The 20,082-nt window shown below is 37.1% G+C and overlaps 1 protein-coding gene across 2 annotated transcripts; it reads left to right on the plus strand.

Moving 5' to 3' along the window:
- Positions 1–715: 715 nt before the first annotated feature.
- LOC132149546 (choline transporter-like protein 2) lies at positions 716–15,943 on the plus strand. Of its 2 annotated transcripts, none has more exons than XM_059558875.1 (22): positions 716–834; positions 2,963–3,011; positions 3,862–3,935; positions 6,479–6,557; positions 7,400–7,484; positions 8,242–8,352; positions 8,475–8,535; positions 8,630–8,750; positions 8,884–8,967; positions 9,811–9,923; positions 10,008–10,139; positions 10,484–10,583; positions 10,739–10,831; positions 11,020–11,104; positions 11,253–11,515; positions 11,601–11,695; positions 12,089–12,192; positions 12,864–12,937; positions 13,105–13,175; positions 13,313–13,401; positions 13,978–14,062; positions 14,606–14,851. In XM_059558875.1, the coding sequence occupies exons 1-22, from the start codon at positions 801–803 to the stop codon at positions 14,713–14,715; spliced, it is 2,112 nt and encodes a 703-aa protein (XP_059414858.1). In that variant the 5' UTR covers positions 716–800; the 3' UTR covers positions 14,716–14,851. The 2 variants fall into 2 exon arrangements, with proteins under 2 accessions (XP_059414858.1, XP_059414859.1); XM_059558876.1 differs by lacking the exon at positions 14,606–14,851 and adding an exon at positions 15,277–15,943 and having other exon boundaries at positions 717–834.
- The last annotated feature ends 4,139 nt before the right edge of the window (positions 15,944–20,082 follow it).

Below are 20,082 nucleotides of genomic sequence, written 5' to 3' on the forward strand. Positions count from 1 at the left end.
ATTAGACTTTTTTTTTTTTTTTCTCTCTTTTGTGGACTATATGTAAACATCTGAAATATTCAGGTCAGTACTAAATAATAAAAACTTGCATTTTGTATGATCCCTCATTATAATTATTATTATTATTATTATTAGCTAACATTTTGCAGATTCTTTAAGGTGCATGTACACTTTTGACCTCAACTTTACATTTATGAAAGTGCAAATGCTTTGTTTCAGGCTTGTTTTAGTCATATAAATCCATTAAGTGCCATTACATATAAACTGGTCTCTCTAGATAAAGTGTAAATAACAAAGTTCTTTTTCTTTGCTTTCACACTGATAAACTGCACATCAGGCTGTGTGTGAGCTGCAAGGGAAGATCTTGTATCTGTTCAAATTGTTTCAGTCGTGCTGCTAATGCAGTTTAGGAAGGTTCAAGAGAAACCTACGCAACAAAATGGTAGCATGAATGGAGTTGAACGAGTGTCATTGTCATCACACCAGCTCAGATCCCTAGAGACACAACTGCTCCATTTAATCTTGCAGAGACAAAGTATGAGGAAAAACCGTTCAGAAAGGAGACCCAACCAAGTTTAAAAAGATCAAACGAGGGAAATCCAATATTTACTTGCTTGAAAAGGGGTGTTTAGTTCAGCTTGAACCTGTTCTAGACTGGTTGAACCAGTTTTTAATCGTGGCAGGTTGTTTTCCTGCTTGAATTCAGGAAGTAAAATCAGATTGTGGGCAGAAAGACCATTTTCCAGCCTAACCGTGAGGAAGGAATATCTGATCATCAGATAGAGCCACTGAACAGAAAGATGCCTGTGGAGGAAGGAGCTTACAAAAAGAACGGTAAAGTCACTTGATGGCATCTCGTCTTATATACAAGTATGCATCTGTTTTCATAGGTTTGGTTTCTGGAAAAGCCATTTGAAGCTCACATTGAACAGCTTACCACAAGTAAAGTTGTGCTGTTATGTCCTCTTGTATGATTAATGAAATAGAGTATTTCTGTGCAGTCAGGCTAGTTTTGTGTCCAGACGTTTGTGTCCAGATATTTTAGCGGCTGTGTTTTAAGGCTTTTTTTAGTTTCTTGAAGCTGCTCTAATGGCACTACTTTGGATTTTTGCATTAGAGTCTTACTAGGCCTTTGACTATCTTCACAATACCCTGGTCTGCCAGGGAACTAAAACTCGGTCATTGAATGTCTGTCTCGGAGGGTGTGGATGTTTAGTCACACGCAACTGTAGGAATTCTCATGTCAGTATCTTCCCATTAAGTGCCTGGGGTTTCCCTACATCTTAGCAATCCACTGCGTCATTTTCAGTTTGATGAAATCATTGTAATGAAGAGGCCAAACTAACTTATAAAGCTGAATAGCAACAACTTTGTCTTATTTTTTATTAGTTTAGGTTTTAACTAATCCACAACCATGACCCTTACAACCATAAACCAACATTTACTTTTACATAAAAAAAAAAAAAGCATCTCACCCTTGCTTTACTGTTGTTTTATCTACTGATCTATTTTATACTAAACTTGATATTGCATTCTGTTAATTATGTATTTGAAATGCATAAAATTTCAATCAATTAGGATTAAACCGTTTTAATGCAGTTTATGCTTCAGTCATGCATAAAACTCAATAAATTTGTATAATGGTAAATAAGCTGGATGCTTTTTAAATACACAATTATATGTATTTAGATGTATGTATGTATGCATGTATATGAGCGTGTATAAAACTAGCCAAATTTTCACCAGGTTAATGAATAAATTTATACTCGAAGCAATTTGAATAACTAAAAAATGAGTTTTTAAATGGATACAAAATAGTAATTAGTTTTTATTTTATTAATTTTTTATACCTGGGTGTTAGCAAATTATAACGCATTGTTTGTGGTGTTCCTCATTTATGAATCTCTGTATAAGTGATTGTGACGAGTGGGGCGGGGCCGAGAGACGTGGGAACAGGAGCGAGGCCGGTGGAGTGATTGGAGATGAACTACATCTGTTCGACCCACCGGTCTCGAGTCCCAAGGAGGAGATGGAAGGATATTTTAGTTCTTGCGCTAAAGGAACTGCAACAGGTTTCAAATTGGTTTGGGGAAAAAAAAAAAAGATTGGGCCCAAATACATTTTGTCCTTGGTTTGATCGCCATATCGCTTGGTTTACATTTAATAAAATGTGCTTGAGCAGTCTTTTGTAATTCATGCCATTTTGGATTTATATTTATTTTCTAATGCAGCCAGTGGAATTCAGACATTTTAAGCATGGCAAAATGATTCAAATACTTCCAGCTGAGTAATTTGAGCTTAGTTGACTCCACTTTTTGTCCACTTGCTGTTTAGCACAGCATTTCATACATTTGACAGAGACTTATTTTATAAGCAACCCCCTGGCACTAGATGCTAACTGACAAGCAGCAACAAATGTACAGTAAAAGCATGCATGTTTTGCATGGAAATGCTCTCTCTTAGCTTACTTGGCTTGCCCTTTACATTCCATTTTGTGATGAGAGAATTCATTCCAGGGCTGAAAATGGGAGATTTTTTTTTTCCAAACCAACATGAGTGTGGTGCTATTATTTATGGCACAAAGCTAGAGTAGAGTTGTCACTTTCTGATAGAAATGGCACCGTGACTTTTGCACAGGCAAACACCACTCCCAATCAAAAGACAAGGGTGTTCTGACTGCTAGATGTTGCTGTGGTGTTTTGGGTGGTTGGTAGGTTATTTTAGGTGGTTGTTTTTGATGTTGCAGAAGCTCTTGCTCACTCACTCTGCTGGAATGTCGTCTTCCAGGCATGTGCCGGAGAAACTCCCCTACTGGAGATCAGCAGTGGTTATGCAAACACTTAGCTATACGTTGTGCTTATTGGATAAACACGGTCTGAACCGCATGATTGTGAGTGGTCTTCTTTATTGAATGTTTTAGTTCAATGGTATTTAATTTAGTTTTTCCCTGTTATTCTCATAGGAGAGCCCAAGAAATTTGACCCAGACTTCAAAGGGCCCATCCAAAACAGGTAAGAAACCAGCTGATTTCAGAACATAAGCAATCGTTCACAAAATTGTGTTTTTCTTTTTTTTTTGGGTGCAAAAAGTTACTAGACCCTGTCCAAAAAAGAAGTATATAAAAAAAGGGCACCATTAAAAGTGTTGTAACAGTGGTCCATGCATTAAGTCTGATTCCATACAGCAGATTAGTATAATGAACCAATTCAAATTCATTATCAAACCTAGCTTTTTTTGTAAAAGGATTTCACTGTGCTTGCATGCAAACAGCAATATTTGATGGTTTGTCATATGGAGTGTTGTTTCATGGTCAGTGACTATTTGATCTGTCCTGTGGTTTTTAAAGTGGTCATGACGTGGAGAATCCAATTTTATATATATACATTTACACAGGCGTTACACTACAGAGAAATAAATGCACTGCAAGTTTCAGAACTCAAAAAAAAATATCCCCAGTTTAAAATGTGACTTATACCCTTCTGTAATGCGTGGAATTGAAATGAGGGGGAATGGTGACATGTCAGGCTTATATTTATGGCTGTATCACAGTGCTTGCCATCTCAAGTATCAAAACAACATCCTGTATAAGGTGTGGATACAGTGCACCCACTGCTGTGACTGGCTAACTTTATTACACTTTCATTTCTGCAAGAGGTAACCCCTCTTTCACTTCTGTTTTTCACAGTGTGGAATCTATATATAATATATATATATATTACAAATATATTAGACCTGTTTGGGTGCTAAAAACTTTGCAAACTTTATAAACTAACCTTGAGAATATAACAAAAATCTGAAGATGCGTTTCATAACCTTTTAAAAGCATAGAGCATGTTGCAACAGTTTCTCTCTGCTCCACAGAGGATGCACAGACATCGTTTGCTGTATCATCTTCATCGTGGCAATAGTGGGCTACGTTGCAGTGGGAATACTGGGTAAGTCAGTCTGCAGCAGTGTTGAAGATCGATTTGGTTACTGTGTAACAATGACCCTTTAAATTTGTATGTGGTTTATTGGTCTCTGTGTGTTTTTGATAGTTCTAGGCTAGATATAAAAAATATTTCAGTATTTTGTTCATATTCAAAGTAGGCTATTTCATAATCTGTATTTGCTCTGGAATGACTAAGGATATTATAATTTTTGTTTTTGGAAGAACCGTCATTTATATAAAACAAACGAATATAAAAAAAAAAAATCGAGTCTAATCCCTAAAATGCAGTAAAAGTATGCCTTTTTTTGTGTCCACACTGTTTTTCTCTATGGGTGCTTTTACATTTGGTTCAGTTGCCTGGGCTGAAGCTGGGTTTGATTTGCTCCCACCTTCTCATGCCCCCATTAGTTTGTTCATGAGGTTACATTTTTTTCCGAAACACTATGTTTGCTTCATCAGAGTGGCAGCTGTTTACCTATGAAGAAGACTGTAAAACGAATGGATGCTTGCTTCCTCCTTTGTTGTACTTCCAAGTGTTGCCAACTAATTCTCAGGGGAAGTTTCTAAAGGCAGGACGGATTGTTATGCCATTGAGCAAGTGCATCATTATGCAGTCCCAACGCAAGACTGCATAGATATACAACCAGAGTTTTTTTTTTTTTTTTTTTTTTTTACAATATAAAATTTTAAACCGATCAAGTACAGGTACAAACTAATAAGGTCCAATCATAAATGAGCAATTATTACAATTGCAACTAGTGATCTAATTTACGTGATGTGTACTGCTAGACACCATTGATTTCCTATTGTGTAATTTAGAACAAAAAGCGTGCCTTTTATCATTTGGGTCAAAGTTGCCAAATACATTTTCAAAATGGCTAAATTTGTTGCTAGGTGATTATTTGAGGTTGCTTGGGTAGTCTGAAAAGTTGCTAAATCTTGCAACAAAATTGCTAATTTGGAAACACTGTGTACTTCAGATGAAATTATAATTGATGCATCTGATTGTCAAGACTGTAATGCAAAGCTTCAAAAGAATGTGGTAGTCGATTTCTGCAAGCAAAAAAGATAAATTAAATCTCTCCGTTGCAGCGCGTCATTCACGCTTTCCTTGAAAGCGAGTGAGTAAACGTAGAAATGCACCGTTTGACCAATTCACATGCCATAAATAGTTGTTCACAGCCTTGATTTAGGACGATTGTGTCTATATCAGAAGCGAGCTGTGCTGGAGTTCAGAAAACAGCATTCATACTCGCACACTTAATGACATCGTGTTAAAAATGTAATGGCTTCATAGAAATGACATTAAAATCTGTTTTTGGAGCAGTTCAAGAAGTCCTGGGGCCCGTTTCACTAAGGAGGTTCAACCAACTCTGAGTTTAAACTTGAACTCTGAGTTGACTTGCCCTGAGATGGGAAACAGAGTTTTTGGTTACAGAACAGCTGAAATGAGTTGGTTTAATCAACTCCAAATTGACTGACTCGGAGTTAAGCGCGTGCACCACAACTATAAAAAGCCAGTATCAATGGAGCGCCGATATTACGATTTACCATGGCAACAGCTCCCACCAAAAAGCTGTCTGCATACTTCAGACTCAATACAAATTGTAATTCTTTCTCAGTGTTCTATCACAGGTGAAAACTGGCAGAACGTTAGATTAATGAACCAATAGCTAATCATTTTATGGTATATCATGGGCAAAAAATATATATGTAAAATAATATTAATATTTTAAGTGCATTTTTCTTATTTTACAAATGATCTGCCAAGAGAGTAAGAAAAATGCGTCAGTGGCTATTTACATGTAGTGGAATTAACATTACTTTCTTAGTGCTAGAGTTTTCTTAGGCTAAGTGCAAGTAGCTCTAGATGCTATTTACAGAAAAAATGTAAAGTGAAAATCGTGATGTATTTCATTTACCATGTAAAAGTAGCAGTTCTTTGCAACAGACTAAGTGTAAATAATTAGATGCTAGTTATACTTTATACTGGCAGATACATTTGCACCTCAGTATTATACATTAACAGGATGCAATAACAGCTTGTAAAGGATTATATTTATTACAATTATAAATAGTTGTATCATTATTAAACACTCATTAGGTACTTCCATTTTTAGAACATTTTGTTCATTTTTATTGAAAATAAATTCTAAGAATTCTATAAATTCTAAGAAGAAAAAAAAACACTTGGTAAGAAGAGCGTTTTTCCAGCGTGCATTAATGAAGTGTTTAAAAAGGGGGAGGAGACCGAAATAAACTCTGGGTTTACCAAAGAAAACCTGCTCCTGACCAGGTTAGGTTCATAGAGTAAGTTACCATGGTAACTTACTCTGCGTATAAGTTACCTCTCTTTCAGAAACGGGCTTGGCTTAACCTGCTTTCTCGGGTTTGACATACCTCTTATTCTTAAACAGAAAACCTAGAGTTTCCCTCATTTCAGGGTTAACATACTCTTGAGTTTTCACTTAACCTCCTTTGTGAAACGGGCCCCTGATTTCTGTCTGTGTTTATCAAATACTTATTATTTCTGTTTTCATCTGTAAGCCTGGACTCATGGTGACCCGAGGAAAGTGATCTATCCCACAGACAGCATGGGACAGTACTGTGGCCAGGGAAAACTGGAGTAAGTTGCACCAAATGTAGAATTATGATGACGTTTGTTGCTATACTATGACATTGTTAGTGACCTCATATAGATGAATCTAATTCTTTTGAACTGATTCTTTGTAACAATTGATGAATCATTTGTAAATCAAGTCAGTACCCATCTTTTTCCTACACGAAAGGTTTGCTTTATGATTGCAAAACCGGGTACAATGAGCTGACATAATCTATTAATCCTTCAACCATCCAAACCTTAAAAGCACTTTTAAAAGCATTAACGTATTACCCAGACCCGAAAGACATGGAATATATCTGTAATATGTCTGTTATGTAATATACTTTTTCTTAATCAAAAATGCTTATTAACTATAACAATGAGGGATTTCAAAGTAATTTCTGTCATTTTGATGGATAACATTTTTATTTGCCTGCATTAGAAATATTCAAGTAATTGTTAATAGGAAATAGAAGTGAAAAGGGGAGACCATTACATTTGAAAACAAACCTGGAAGGAGACGTGAGGATTTAGGAGGAAAATCGAGATTCATAGTGCATTCCAGTGAATTATTCATGAATAATTAAATCAGGATTGCAGACCACAAATGTGCAGTTTTTTTTTTTTTTTTTTCATATTGAATTTTAATCAAAATAAAGATTTTTACACAACCTTATGATGACCTGTCTTTTCTGAGTTGAACAAACCAGAAGACGGACAGTTTATAAAAAAAAAGGAAACCATGATAATGACAATTGTTTCAAGGACTTCTAAGAATGCTTGATTGATCTGTGATTATTTGAATTGAAATGAATCTGTATAAGCCTCAATGAATAGAGAATCTGTTTTTATGATGTGGGAAACAGGAAGCAGCCCTTGTTGTTCTACTTCAACATGATGAAGTGTGCCAGTCCCATGGTCCTCCTAGAGTTCCAGTGTCCCACCCCTCAGGTTTGTGTCCTGTCCACCGGTCTCTGTCTGTGGATTAGCATACTACTACACTACTCGTATAGCAGAGTTCTGTTCATATATTTGAAGTTTCTCTACTGTTATGTGCTTGCATGTGCAGTATACAATCTGAGTGCACTGCATCGTGGGATACATTATTACCCACAATGTGCTCAACTACTCTTTCATTAAAGGGGGTCATATGATGTGTTTTTTTTTTTTTTTTTTTTCCTTTTTCTCTTTGGAGTGATTCAAGCTCTGGGTGCATAAAGATCTGTAAAGTTGCAAAGATTAAAGTCTCAAATCCAAAGATATTCTTTATCAAAGTTAAGACACTGCCACGCCTCCTTAAAACGGCTCATTCGGGAGAAGCTGTGTGTATCTAGGTGAAAGCAAAAACACTTTATTTGACTTTCCAGAACTAGATGCATTTAGGAATCTTTAAGATAACTTACAACAGAACCGCAACGCATTTTATGGACAACCATTTCGTGAACCTAGGAGAGAAGGTCATTCTGACTTGGCTACAACAAATTTAATGATGCAACTTTGAGTTATGTAATGTATACTATTTTAAAAATGACACTGTATGTGCAGTATGCTCGCACTCCATTATGAAGTCTTGCTTTCTTTTTGTATTTATCTCCTGTTTCAGTAAATAAGTGCATGCAAAAATAAGTTTATAAATGATAGACTTCTACTTTGCTGTGTTTTTGAGAGGCAAACCGGTTATATCTTGAAGATTGCTTTCTTTGTGTAGGTGTGTGTAGAAACGTGTCCTAATCGCACTATGACTCTGTTAACCGCCTTTGCACAAAAACAAGACTGGGAATATTACAAGAGTTATTGCAGAGCAGACCCAGGGGTGAAGGTAAGTTAGTTTTTAACAAACCTTTTTTTTTTGGCTATTGGTTAAATTTTCAGGTTTTTTTTTTTTTTTTTTTTTTTTTTTTTGAAAGTCTAATGACCGATCAATTCTGTCTCCCTTTAAAGCCAGTGCCGCAAATTTTGCAAGAAAAACTGTGCCCTGCATATCTGATTTCCAGCAAACCTTGTAAAGTTTTTGTTTTTAATGCAATATTTACTCTATGGAAAGTTATTACAAATTTTTCATGAGTCCTATTCCTATCCTATTCTCTCTCCCTCAGTTTTGCAGCGCTGTTTTCCATCTCTGGGCAAAAAGGGTGAAGTCATCACAGTCGGTGATCAAGAAACATTTAATGATGGAGACCAAATAAGAGAAGCAAAAGACCTGGTGTCTGGAATGAAGTAAACGCATTTATACTACACAAATACTCAAACATGCATATGCAAGGAAATAACTCATCTATATGCCACTGCTGCAGTTGCAGTGCAGGTGAAGGGGAACTTTATTAATTCCTATTTGTTTTGACAATTAAAGGAACGCGACAATAGTCATGGAGGGTCGTCAGGTTGCAATGAAGATCTTTGAGGATTACACAAAGTCTTGGTACTGGATCTTAATGTAAGTGATTTTTTTTTTATTAGTGAATATCTATTTCTATCTATCTCTATATATCTATCAATAGAACTATTTAGTGTAATGTTTGGATCAGTATCTTTAACTTTTTTTTTATTCATTTTTTTATAAGTTTGTCATTTTGTGTGTTTTGTCTTTTTTAGTTTTAGCTTTTTATTCATTTCTGTTTCGTTGTTGATATTGTTAGGCAAATGTTTTAATTTAGGGATTTTAGTTTTAGAATTTCAACTTTAATTAGAAATGTTATGATATAAATGTTATATAAATTTGCTACCATTTCAGTTTAGTTTACCATAAGTGTTTACAGTTTTTTTTTTTTTTTTTTTTTTTTTTTTTGGTAATGAAAAATCAGTTAGAAATATAAAATCAGTTATGTAAATCAGGATTTTATGTAAGTCCTGTTTGTCAGTTATTTAATTCCCTTTTTTTTTTTTTTTTTATTAAAGAATGTTTTTAATAGATTTAGTTGACCGCAATAACACTGGTTTGGATGTCTTTCCTGCTCTGAGTGAGTGTTAAGTGGGTTTCATTCAAAATGAATATGATTTCAGACAAAAAGTGCTAAAAATGCACAGAATAGGCATGTCTAGTGGGGTTTATCAAGAATCGGAGTATGTCAAAAGACTATTAGATTCACCCATTTAAAACCCATTGTTTTAAATGATTCAGTTTGGGTTAGAATATAGAGTTTCATTAAAGGTACATTCTATATCGAATCATGGCTGAAACGGCATGATCAGTGCTGTTTTTGTTTATTATTTACATGTGAATCCCCACACTTTCAAGTTTATAACCAACTAACAGACACTTATCCGTTTCTTCATGCAGTTGTTTGCTGATTGCTGTGGTGCTGAGTCTGATCTTCATCGTTCTTCTGCGTTATCTGGCTGGAATCATGGTCTGGGTCATGATCGTCATGGTCATCACTGTCGTTGCCTATGGTATGGCCTGGATTATATTCTTCAGCACATTCAGCTAGTCCAGTATATCTGTTAAACTCAATCATTTGGCTGTTCTTTACACAGGTATTGTTCACTGCAGTGTAAAGTATGTCAGTCTGAAGGACACACCTGGTGCTAATATCACACTACAGCAGCTGGGCTTCCAGCCTGATTTCTCTGTGTACCTGCACATCAGACAGACCTGGCTGGCCTTCAGTGAGTACTATTGCTTATATTTGGGACTATCAATTGGCAAAAAGACCTTAAATATTGAATTAAAGCCTGTAATGTGTACCTCAACTAGGGACCCGAGCCATTATCTTAATATTGTCTTTTAACTAGGGCTAAGAAGACGCTAGCAAATGCACAGCTTCACACTGAAAGCAATCTACAATACCCTTAGCATAATGGCTGCATGGGCAAACCTATGTAGACCATTAAGTTGTCCGTTTATTACTATTTTGCTGTGGCTAGTCTCTCTTTTTCTCACAACTCTAAGAAATCGAAGTAGATTTTCTGTGGGTTTTAAATGTGAAACTATCTCCTGTTCCTCTCTGCAGTTATCATCTTGGCTATTTTGGAGTTCATCATCATCATTCTCCTCATCTTCCTCAGGAACCGAATTCGGATCGCTGTTGAGCTCATGAAGGAGGCCAGCAGGTTTGTGTTTTTGAGAATCCATGTGAAACATTAGTGAAGAAGTTCCACAATAACATCTTGTTATGGGCATTCTGCCTACTATTAAAGTTTAAAGGTATTTTACCTGTTTTACCTACAAGTCTTGTTTACCCTCTGTGCTGTTTTTCTGATTTCAGGGCTGTGGGCTATGTGATGTCATCGCTGTTCTACCCTATTTTTACCTTCCTCCTCCTGACCATAGTCATCGCGTACTGGGGCGTCACTGCAGTGTATCCTTGACTCAAGATAAGATCAGAGGAAACATCAGTGTTTGCATTTTTATACGGGAACCTACATCTTAAAATCACTCTAATGGAAGGTCAAAGGGCAAAAGGTCAACTCCTGAATCACTCACTAAAACAAACAAGTGTAGGTCCAAAGTATGGTATGAGTACTAGTCCTTAATCGCTCTGATCAGTTTCCTCTCTACATCCAGTGAACCGGTTTATAAGGTTTTCAATGAAACCGTTTGTCAACATGCGAGGGAAACCTGCATCCCTGAGGTATTCATGCTTAATCATGGTGTCAAAATATTACAATGTGATTTAGACACATTATACTATATATATATATTTTTTTTTTTTTTTTTTCTGTATGTAGTACAGTCCCAAAGTGAATGATCCCGGTTTCTCCTTTCTCTGACTCCTCCAGAACTTCACTCTTTCTGAGATGAAGAGAGACTGTCCACGTTCTGAGTGCCTGTTTGCTTTCTATGGTGGGGAAACGCCATATCACAAATACCTGATCTTCCTTCAATTCTACAACGTCTTCCTGTTCTTCTGGTGTGCAAACTTTGTCACTGCTCTGGGTCAGATGACTCTGGCAGGAGCGTTTGCATCTTACTACTGGGCTCCTAATAAACCCAGTGACATGCCCGCTTTCCCGCTGTTTGCCTCTCTGGGCAGATCCCTCAGGTTTGACTTTAGAAAAAGACGAATGCGTTATGCATGTGTCCTAAGGACGATTAAGTTGAGATTTTAAAGCATTTTGTGTACACAGATATCACACGGGCTCTCTGGCGTTTGGTTCTCTCATCCTTGCCATCGTCCAGATTATCAGGGTTCTGCTGGAGTATATTGACCACAAACTCAAGGGTAAGAGAAAAACATTTACAGTCAGTTATTCGACCCACTGGAAAAACGATCTTATTGGGTAATCGTTGCAATATATTATGAAATATGTGCATATACAATGACAGTTAAAGCATATTTGACTGTTTTCCTACACAATTATGCTAGTTTCATGTCTCTCAGATTACTCTGCAGCCTAGTTCTCACATAATAAAATAATGTTAACTCGGATCAATAATCTCCTTTTTATTTATTCATAAGTAGTCATGTAATAAGCAGGTTAATAAACATTTCAGCAGGTCTTTATTACATTTAGGGTGATTAGACCCTGCAGTTTTGAGATGATGCCGAATGTTATTCACCCACACTGTTCAGAATAATCTGTTTGTGAACTTTTGCTGCCTTTTGATCCCACAGGAGCAGAGAATAAATTTGCCAAGTTCTTGATGTGCTGTTTGAAATGCTGCTTCTGGTGCCTGGAGAAGTTCATCAAGTTCATGAACAGGAACGCCTACATTATGGTGCGTGTTCTTTCACTACAACTTAAAGGAATGGTTTGCTAAAAATGTACTCGCCCTCCGGCCATCCAAGATGGAAATTAGTTTGTTTCTTCATCAGAGCAGATTTGGAGAAATGTAGCATTAGGTCACTTGTTCATCAATGGATCCTCTGCAGTGAATGGGTGCCGTCAGAATGGGAGTCCAAAGGGCTGATTAAAAACCTCACAATAATCCACTCTAGTCTATCAGTTAACATGTTGTGAGGTGAAAATCTGGTGGTGATGACACAAAATCCATCAAAATGTTTAATCCAAAATAATCTTGTAATCCACAAATCTTTTTTTCCAGTAGGGGGAAAAAGTCTCCCATCAAAGTCGACTGATATGTTTGTTTACAACTGTTTTGGACTTGAGCTTGATCTGCAGATTTTACTTGATGGATTTGTTTATTACAAATATGCAAGGTTTAGCTTCAAGACATTAATTGATTGGAGGAGGGGTGTAGATTACTTGTGGATTGATGTTTTTATCAGCTGTTTGGACTCTTATTCTGACGGCACCCATTCACTAAAGTGTCTAAAAGGAGGCAATCTTCACTTTTAACTGATGTCTACATTTGTTTGTGTGTGTGTATATGTATAATTAATCTTAATAGCATCTCTATATGCACTCTTGCTGTCTTTTCTGCCACAGGTGGCCATATATGGTAAAAACTTCTGCCGATCAGCGTGTGATGCCTTCTTCCTCCTCATGAGAAATGTAATTAGGTGGGTGTCATCTTAAAACTGATGTTATGAAACACTAACAATGAATTGTGATTCTGATAACCGCAAAGTGCATGCATTTGCACAAAGTTCAAAAGGCAAGGTGCAGGAAGTAAAGCGCTCTCTAGGCTGTACGCTTAGTGTTTCACAGGTGTTTTCACTCATCACAGGGTGGTAGTCTTGGATAAGGTCACCGATTTCATCTTATTCCTTGGAAAACTCCTTATTGTCGGGCTTGTGGGTAAGTTTCCTACTTTAGACCTTTTTTTTTCTGCTTTAGATTTTAATTACTACTGACAAAGTTAATAAAATATACAGCTTTATTTATTTTGATGAAATGCATAAAGTGGCTTTTCTCACTCCCTCTTCTTTCCCCAGGGATCTTTGCTTTCTTCTTCTTCTCAGGACATACGGATGCGTTCAAGGGCGCCACACCCAGTCTCCATTACTACTGGGTTCCTATTCTGGTGAGTGATCGAGTCAGACTATTAAAAATGTAAATTAACATTGTTTTTACTCATCCATCTAAATTATAATGGCCATGTCAGAAAGTAAAGACCCAACATTGGCGCAGCCAGTGATCAGAGTTCAGGGTGTCACGTTTAGTCTGAAGAAGGTGGACGAAGAAACTTCATTTATTAGACAAAGTGACTCGGGTAACCTAAATGAGATGAAACTCTAACAAACAATACCAGACCATGAACTCAAGGAGCTGAAGGGCTTAAATACACTGAAGCAAATAGGATAATTCACTAAACAACAGGTGAATGAAATGAGTAATTAAGCAGACAGAGAAACTAGGACAAAAGACCAAATGAGGGAGACCGAACCAAAACACAATTAGGAATCGTTTTAATATGCTGATTTGCTGTTCAGAATTCGTTATTGAACAAAGCTTGAAAAACATGCATTTCAAATAGAAATATTACAAAATATTTCTTCACTGATTTTTATCAATACATCCTTGTTGAATAACTCGGTCACCTTTTTAAAATAAAAACCCACACCTCTGAACACCTTTTATTTAATTTTTTTTTCTCCAGACTGTGTTGGTGGGCTCCTACCTCATTGCACATGGGTTTTTCAGCGTTTACGCCATGTGTGTGGACACACTCTTCCTCTGCTTCTGTGAGTACTTGGCATTAATTAGTGTGTGTGTGTGTGTGTGTATAGTACAAGTGTATATAGTACGAGTATAAACATCAAGCTCCACTCTGGAAGGTAGAAAATCAAATCGTAATTTTTGATCCCTTAAAAAAGGTAAACCGCTGCTTTTAGGGAAGTATTTAATCAATTAAATTGATGAATCATTGTCACTAATGAGCGACTGACTCTTCATTGTGCATGTAGATGGGTTTAAACCTCTGGTGGCACTACGGTTTCAGTTATATATTCTGGTATGAGGTGTTTCTAATCCGTCTGTGGTACCTGATTAACTAAGGTGTCATTTCAATGGGACTGATGTGCTTTTTCTGTCTTTCATCTCATAATAACCAGATTCTTTCTTTTTTCTCCTTCTTTTATGGCTGCCCCCCTCCCCCTTGATTTTTCTATTTCCTATTCAACAACTGTTCCTCACAAACACTTCATTTCACTTATCATACCTACACCATTCTCTGCTCGTTCCCTCTGACATCCCCACATCTCTAAACCCACTAACGCCACACAAAGGTGAAGACCTTGAGCGTAATGATGGCTCTGCATCACGACCATATTACATGACCACAGAGCTGCGCGACATCCTGATGAAGGACACAGATGTGGCTCAGACCCTAATGTGACGTGGAGATGCAGCTGACGCTCTCGACAAAACCATGGAAAACTGATGAAAGTGACCTAGAATGCGTAATTGTTAATGTAACCTCATTTAGTACATTTAGAGACTGAATGGTCAATAGGTTCAGTTATACCTGCAGTTACTAAATCATTCTCTTTTATTCCATCATGGAAGAACATTTAATGCTACTCTTAATTGTTTAATGTCATACAGCTGATGATGTTGATGCATTTCTTCCCGATTGTAAGTCATAACCTTTTAATGCACTTTAACATTGTCTATTGTTTTTGGTAGCAATTTGCAACCTACTTTGGAAAAGCACCTTGTTGCCTTCTCCAGGAGCCTTTAACTTTGTCTTTTGGGCGCTTGGCTACTTAACAAAGATTTTATTTAATCTTTAATAAATATTATGCAAGAAGGTGCATTTGTTATTTAAGTCTGTCTGCATTGTGTGTGAGGTGTTTGAAGGCATGCATGTCACTTTCCTTTCCTCCAGTGTGCTAGCTAAAGGTAAACATGGCTCGTTTCTTCTTCAACATCTGTCTCTCACATTGATTTATCACAGTGGAGGACCTGGAGAGGAATGATGGCAGCCCAGAACGACCCTATCGGATGTCTGAGAAACTGCTCAGTGTTTTGAAGAAGAAGAACCAGGCCAACTAGTACTCACTGACGGTCAGGGTTATATATCTGTGCCTCGGCTTCAGAAATCGTTTTCATTGCTGTATTTATTGTGCCTTGGAGATCCAGACGAACATGTTAATTATGAAACGCATCAAAAGTGTTTGATCTCTGCCGTTTGTGGAAAGTTTTTACTTTAGAATGGGAGCAAATTACACATGTTTTCCCCCACAGAGGTTTTAAATTCACATTTTAAATGTCTAAAAAGCTTTTGCAATAACAATAACTGATATGTCTCGGCCTAGACGGTTTGATTTGTATTTTTCATAGTCTTTATATTTATAGTTTTATATGAAAACACAATGCAGCAGTGTTCATTTTGCTGTTGGACACGATTGTAGGATGTTTGCAGAAGGGATAGTTACTGTAAAAATGTTTTCCTTCTAATCACGCGTTCATTTCAGGTTCATGGCCTGTCTGTTACGAGAAGTGCTTAAAATTGGGATCAGACTTCTTTATTATAACCGTGTTCTTGACTTTATTCAGTGTTTTAAGTGTTTTGTTACACGTTGGTACGACTCAATTAATGGCAAATAAAGAATTTTCTACAATACTCTGGTAGAATCGGTTTCTTTAAAATGGTGTACTGGGTGTGTTTTTTTTTTTTTTCTTGTGAGACACTAAGGAGATAAGAAATAAGTCTAGCTTTTTTTCAATTCAATTCAAGTTTATTTGTATAGCGCTTTTAACAATACAAATCATTACAAAGCAACTTTACAGAAAATTGTTTAAATTGTTTAAAATATTTAGTAGTAGCTAGTAGTTTGTGCACGTTTGACAGGATTTTAGAAAAATAAAAATAATAATAATACAAGACGTAGTCAGCTAGATGATGAACTATCAATATTATTAATTAATAGTAATTATAGGATGCAGTCACACATGTAGCAATAATTGTTAGTTCTGTTTGTTGATTCAAGGTTAGGATCATCTGGGGTCCTCTGAGGGTCAGCATCATGTCTTCTCAGGTGTTCTGGATCCAGACTGGAGCTTGTGTAAATCCTAGTTCCGTGGCAAAACATAGAAACAAAATAGAGACATCATTAGCATAGCTGCTGATCCAACAAAGTAAAATTAGTTTAACCCAAGCTAAAGAATAAAAATGCAGATGCAACTACACTCACAATTTAAGAGATACATTATTCGAATGCTTGGCGAAAGAGATGCGTTTTTAATCTAGATTTAAACAGAGAGAGTGTGTCTGAACCCCGAACATTATCAGGAAGGCTATTCCAGAGTTTGGGAGCCAAATGTGAAAAAGCTCTACCTCCTTTAGTGGACTTTGCTATCCTAGGAACTACCAAAAGTCCAGCGTTTTGTGACCTTAGGGTGCGTGATGGGTTGTAGCGTGGTAGAAGGCTAGTTAGGTACGCAGGAGCTAAACCATTTAGGGCCTTATAGGTAAGTAATGATAATTTGTAACAGATACGGAACTTAATAGGTAGCCAGTGCAGAGACTGTAAAATTGGGGTAATATGATCATATTTTCTTGACCTGGTAAGGACTCTAGCTGCTGCATTTTGGACTACCTGTAGCTTGTTTATTGACGAAGCAGGACAACCACCTAGAAGTGCATTACAATAGTCCAGTCTAGAGGTCATGAATGCATGAACTAGCTTTTCTGCATCAGAAACAGATAACATGTTTCGTAGCTTGGCAATGTTTCTAAGATGGAAGAATGCAGTTTTTGTAACATTGGAAATATGATTTTCAAAAGACAAATTGCTGTCTAATATAACACCCAGATTTCTGACTGTAGAGGAAGTAACAGTACATCCGTCTAGTTGCAGATTGTAATCTACAAGATTCTGTGTGGTGTTTTTTGGTCCAATAATTAATATCTCTGTCTTATCCGAATTTAATTGGAGAAAATTATTTGTCATCCAATCTTTTACATTTTTAACACACTCTGTTAGCTTAGATAATTGGGAAGTTTCATCTGGTCTCGTTGAAATATATAGCTGAGTATCATCAGCATAACAGTGGAAGCTAATTCCGTATTTTCTAATAATATTACCAAGGGGCAACATGTATATTGAAAATAGAAGGGGACCTAGGACGGATCCTTGTGGCACTCCATATTTTACTGATGATAAATGAGATGACACCCCATTTAAGTAAACAAAATGGTAGCGATCGGACAGGTAGGATCTAAACCATCTTAGAGCCTGCCCTTGAATACCTGTATAGTTTTGTAATCGATCTATGAGTATGTCATGATCTATGGTGTCGAACGCAGCACTAAGATCAAGTAAGACTAGAAATGAGATGCAGCCTTGATCTGACGCAAGAAGCAGGTCATTTGTAATTTTAACAAGTGCAGTTTCTGTGCTATGGTGGGGCCTAAAACCTGACTGAAATTCTTCATACAGATCATTTTTATGCAGGAAGGTGCTCAATTGAGCAGACACAACTTTTTCTAAAATTTTAGACATAAATGGAAGATTTGAAATAGGCCTATAATTTGCCAGTACACTAGGATCTAGTTTTGGTTTCTTAATAAGAGGCTTGATAACCGCCAGCTTGAATGGTTTTGGGACGTGACCTAAAGATAACGACGAGTTAATGATATTGAGAAGCGGTTCTTCGGCTACAGGTAACAGCTCTTTTAGTAATTTAGTGGGTACAGGATCTAATAAACATGTTGTTGGTTTAGATACAGTGATAAGTTTATTTAGCTCTTCCTGTCCTATATTTGTAAAGCACTGCAGTTTATTTTTGGGTGCGATGGATGAAACTGAAGTGTTAGACGCTGTAGAATCTACATTCGCTATTGTATTTCTAATGTTATCTATTTTATCAGTGAAGAAATTCATAAAGTCATTACTATTTAACGTTGGTGGAATATTTGAATCAGGTGGCGTCTGGTAATTTGTTAATTTAGCCACTGTGCTAAATAAAAACCTTGGATTGTTTTGGTTATTTTCAATGAGTTTGTGGATATGCTCTGCCCTAGCAGTTTTTAGAGTCTGTCTATAGCTGGACATACTGTTTTTCCATGCAATTTTAAAAACTTCCAAGGTAGTTTTTCTCCATTTGCGTTCAAGACTACGAGTTACTTTCTTGAGAGAGTGAGTATTACTGTTATACCATGGCACAGTACGTTTTTCTCTAACCTTTTTCAATTTGATGGGGGCAACAGCTTCTAATGTATTAGAGAAAATAGTGCCCATGTTGTCAGTAATTTCGTCTAATTCATGTGTATTTTTGGGTACAAATAGCAGTTGAGATAGATCAGGCAGGTTATTTGCGAATCTGTCTTTGGTGGCTGGAACAATAGTTCTGCCCAGACGGTAACGCTGAGACATATAGTTAATATCAGTTATACGCAGCATGCACGATACAAGGAAATGGTCTGTAATATCATCACATTGGGGTACAATATGTATAGCAGTAAGATCGATTCCATGCGATATAATTAGATCTAGTGTATGATTAAAACGATGAGTGGGCCCGGTGACATTTTGCTTGACTCCAAAGGAGTTTATTAGGTCAGTAAACACAAGTCCTAATGTATCATTTGCATTATCAACGTGAATATTAAAATCTCCCATGATTAGCGCCTTATCAACTGTAACTAGAAGGTCTGAGAGGAAATCTGCAAATTCTTTTAGGAATTCTGTATACGGCCCTGGTGGTCTATACACAGTAGCCAGAGCAAGAGATACATTAGATTTCTTTTGCATGTCTGACAGTGTAACATTTAGCAGAAGTATTTCAAAAGAGTTAAACCTGTATCCTGTTTTCTGGGTAACATTGAGAATATCACTATATATTGTTGCAACACCTCCTCCACGACCAGTCTGACGGGGCTCATGCTTATAACAGTAGTTTGGTGGAGTAGACTCATTTAGACCAAAATAATCATTTGGTTTTAGCCAGGTTTCAGTCAAGCAGAGTACATCAAAACTATTTTCTGTGATCATTTCATTTACAATAACTGCTTTGGGTGTGAGTGATCTAATATTTATGAGCCCAAACTTTAAAAATTGTTTTTGTTCATTTACTTTACATTTTTCTGGTTTAATTACGATAAGATTTTTTCTAGATCCTACATTATATTTTGACCTCACTATTCGGGGAACAGACACAGTCTTAATAGTTTTTACAGCACAAGTACTTTTATCATTTAAGCGGGTGGAACAAAACTCATCATAATAGTTATTAGAGAATTGTCTTACTAGTCACATGGAGCGAAGTGTCCTGGAGATGTTGTCAGAGAGCAGCTCCGCTCCGATTCTGCTGGGGTGTAATCCATCAGCGCGAAACAGCCTAGGACGCTCCCAGAAAAGATTCCAGTTATTAACAAATAGCAGTTTCTGTTCTTTACACCATGACAACAACCATTCATTTAAAGCAAAAAGTCTACTGAACCTTTCGTGTCCTCGTCGATACGTGGGCAGTGGTCCTGACACGACGATCGTCGCCGCGGGCGTCGTGCTGCGAACCGTCTCGATCAGGCTGCTGAAGTCCCTCTTCAGCGTCTCCGTCTGCCGCAGCGTGGTGTCGTTAACCCCGGCGTGAAGCACGACCGCTCTGGGGCTCTCGTCGACCTTCAGGATCGCGGGTATCTGCGCAGAAACATCGAGAACACGAGCACCAGGCAAACAATGAGTGTGCACTTTACCTTCGGCTAACGTAGCACTTACGTGTCGGACGATGGAGTCTCCGATGATCACAGCGTCGCGTC

Source organism: Carassius carassius, chromosome 9, assembly GCF_963082965.1.
Source record: "Carassius carassius chromosome 9, fCarCar2.1, whole genome shotgun sequence".
Taxonomy (NCBI): Eukaryota; Metazoa; Chordata; class Actinopteri; order Cypriniformes; family Cyprinidae; genus Carassius; species Carassius carassius.

Coding starts and splice junctions, on each gene's coding strand:
- LOC132149546 (XM_059558875.1), top strand. CDS start 801: ATGCCTGTGGAGGAAGGAGCTTACAAAAAGAACG. Junction 7,485..8,241: donor TCCAGTGTCCCACCCCTCAG/GTTTGTGTCCTG, acceptor TTCTTTGTGTAG/GTGTGTGTAGAAACGTGTCC. Junction 14,063..14,605: donor CACACTCTTCCTCTGCTTCT/GTGAGTACTTGG, acceptor CGCCACACAAAG/GTGAAGACCTTGAGCGTAAT.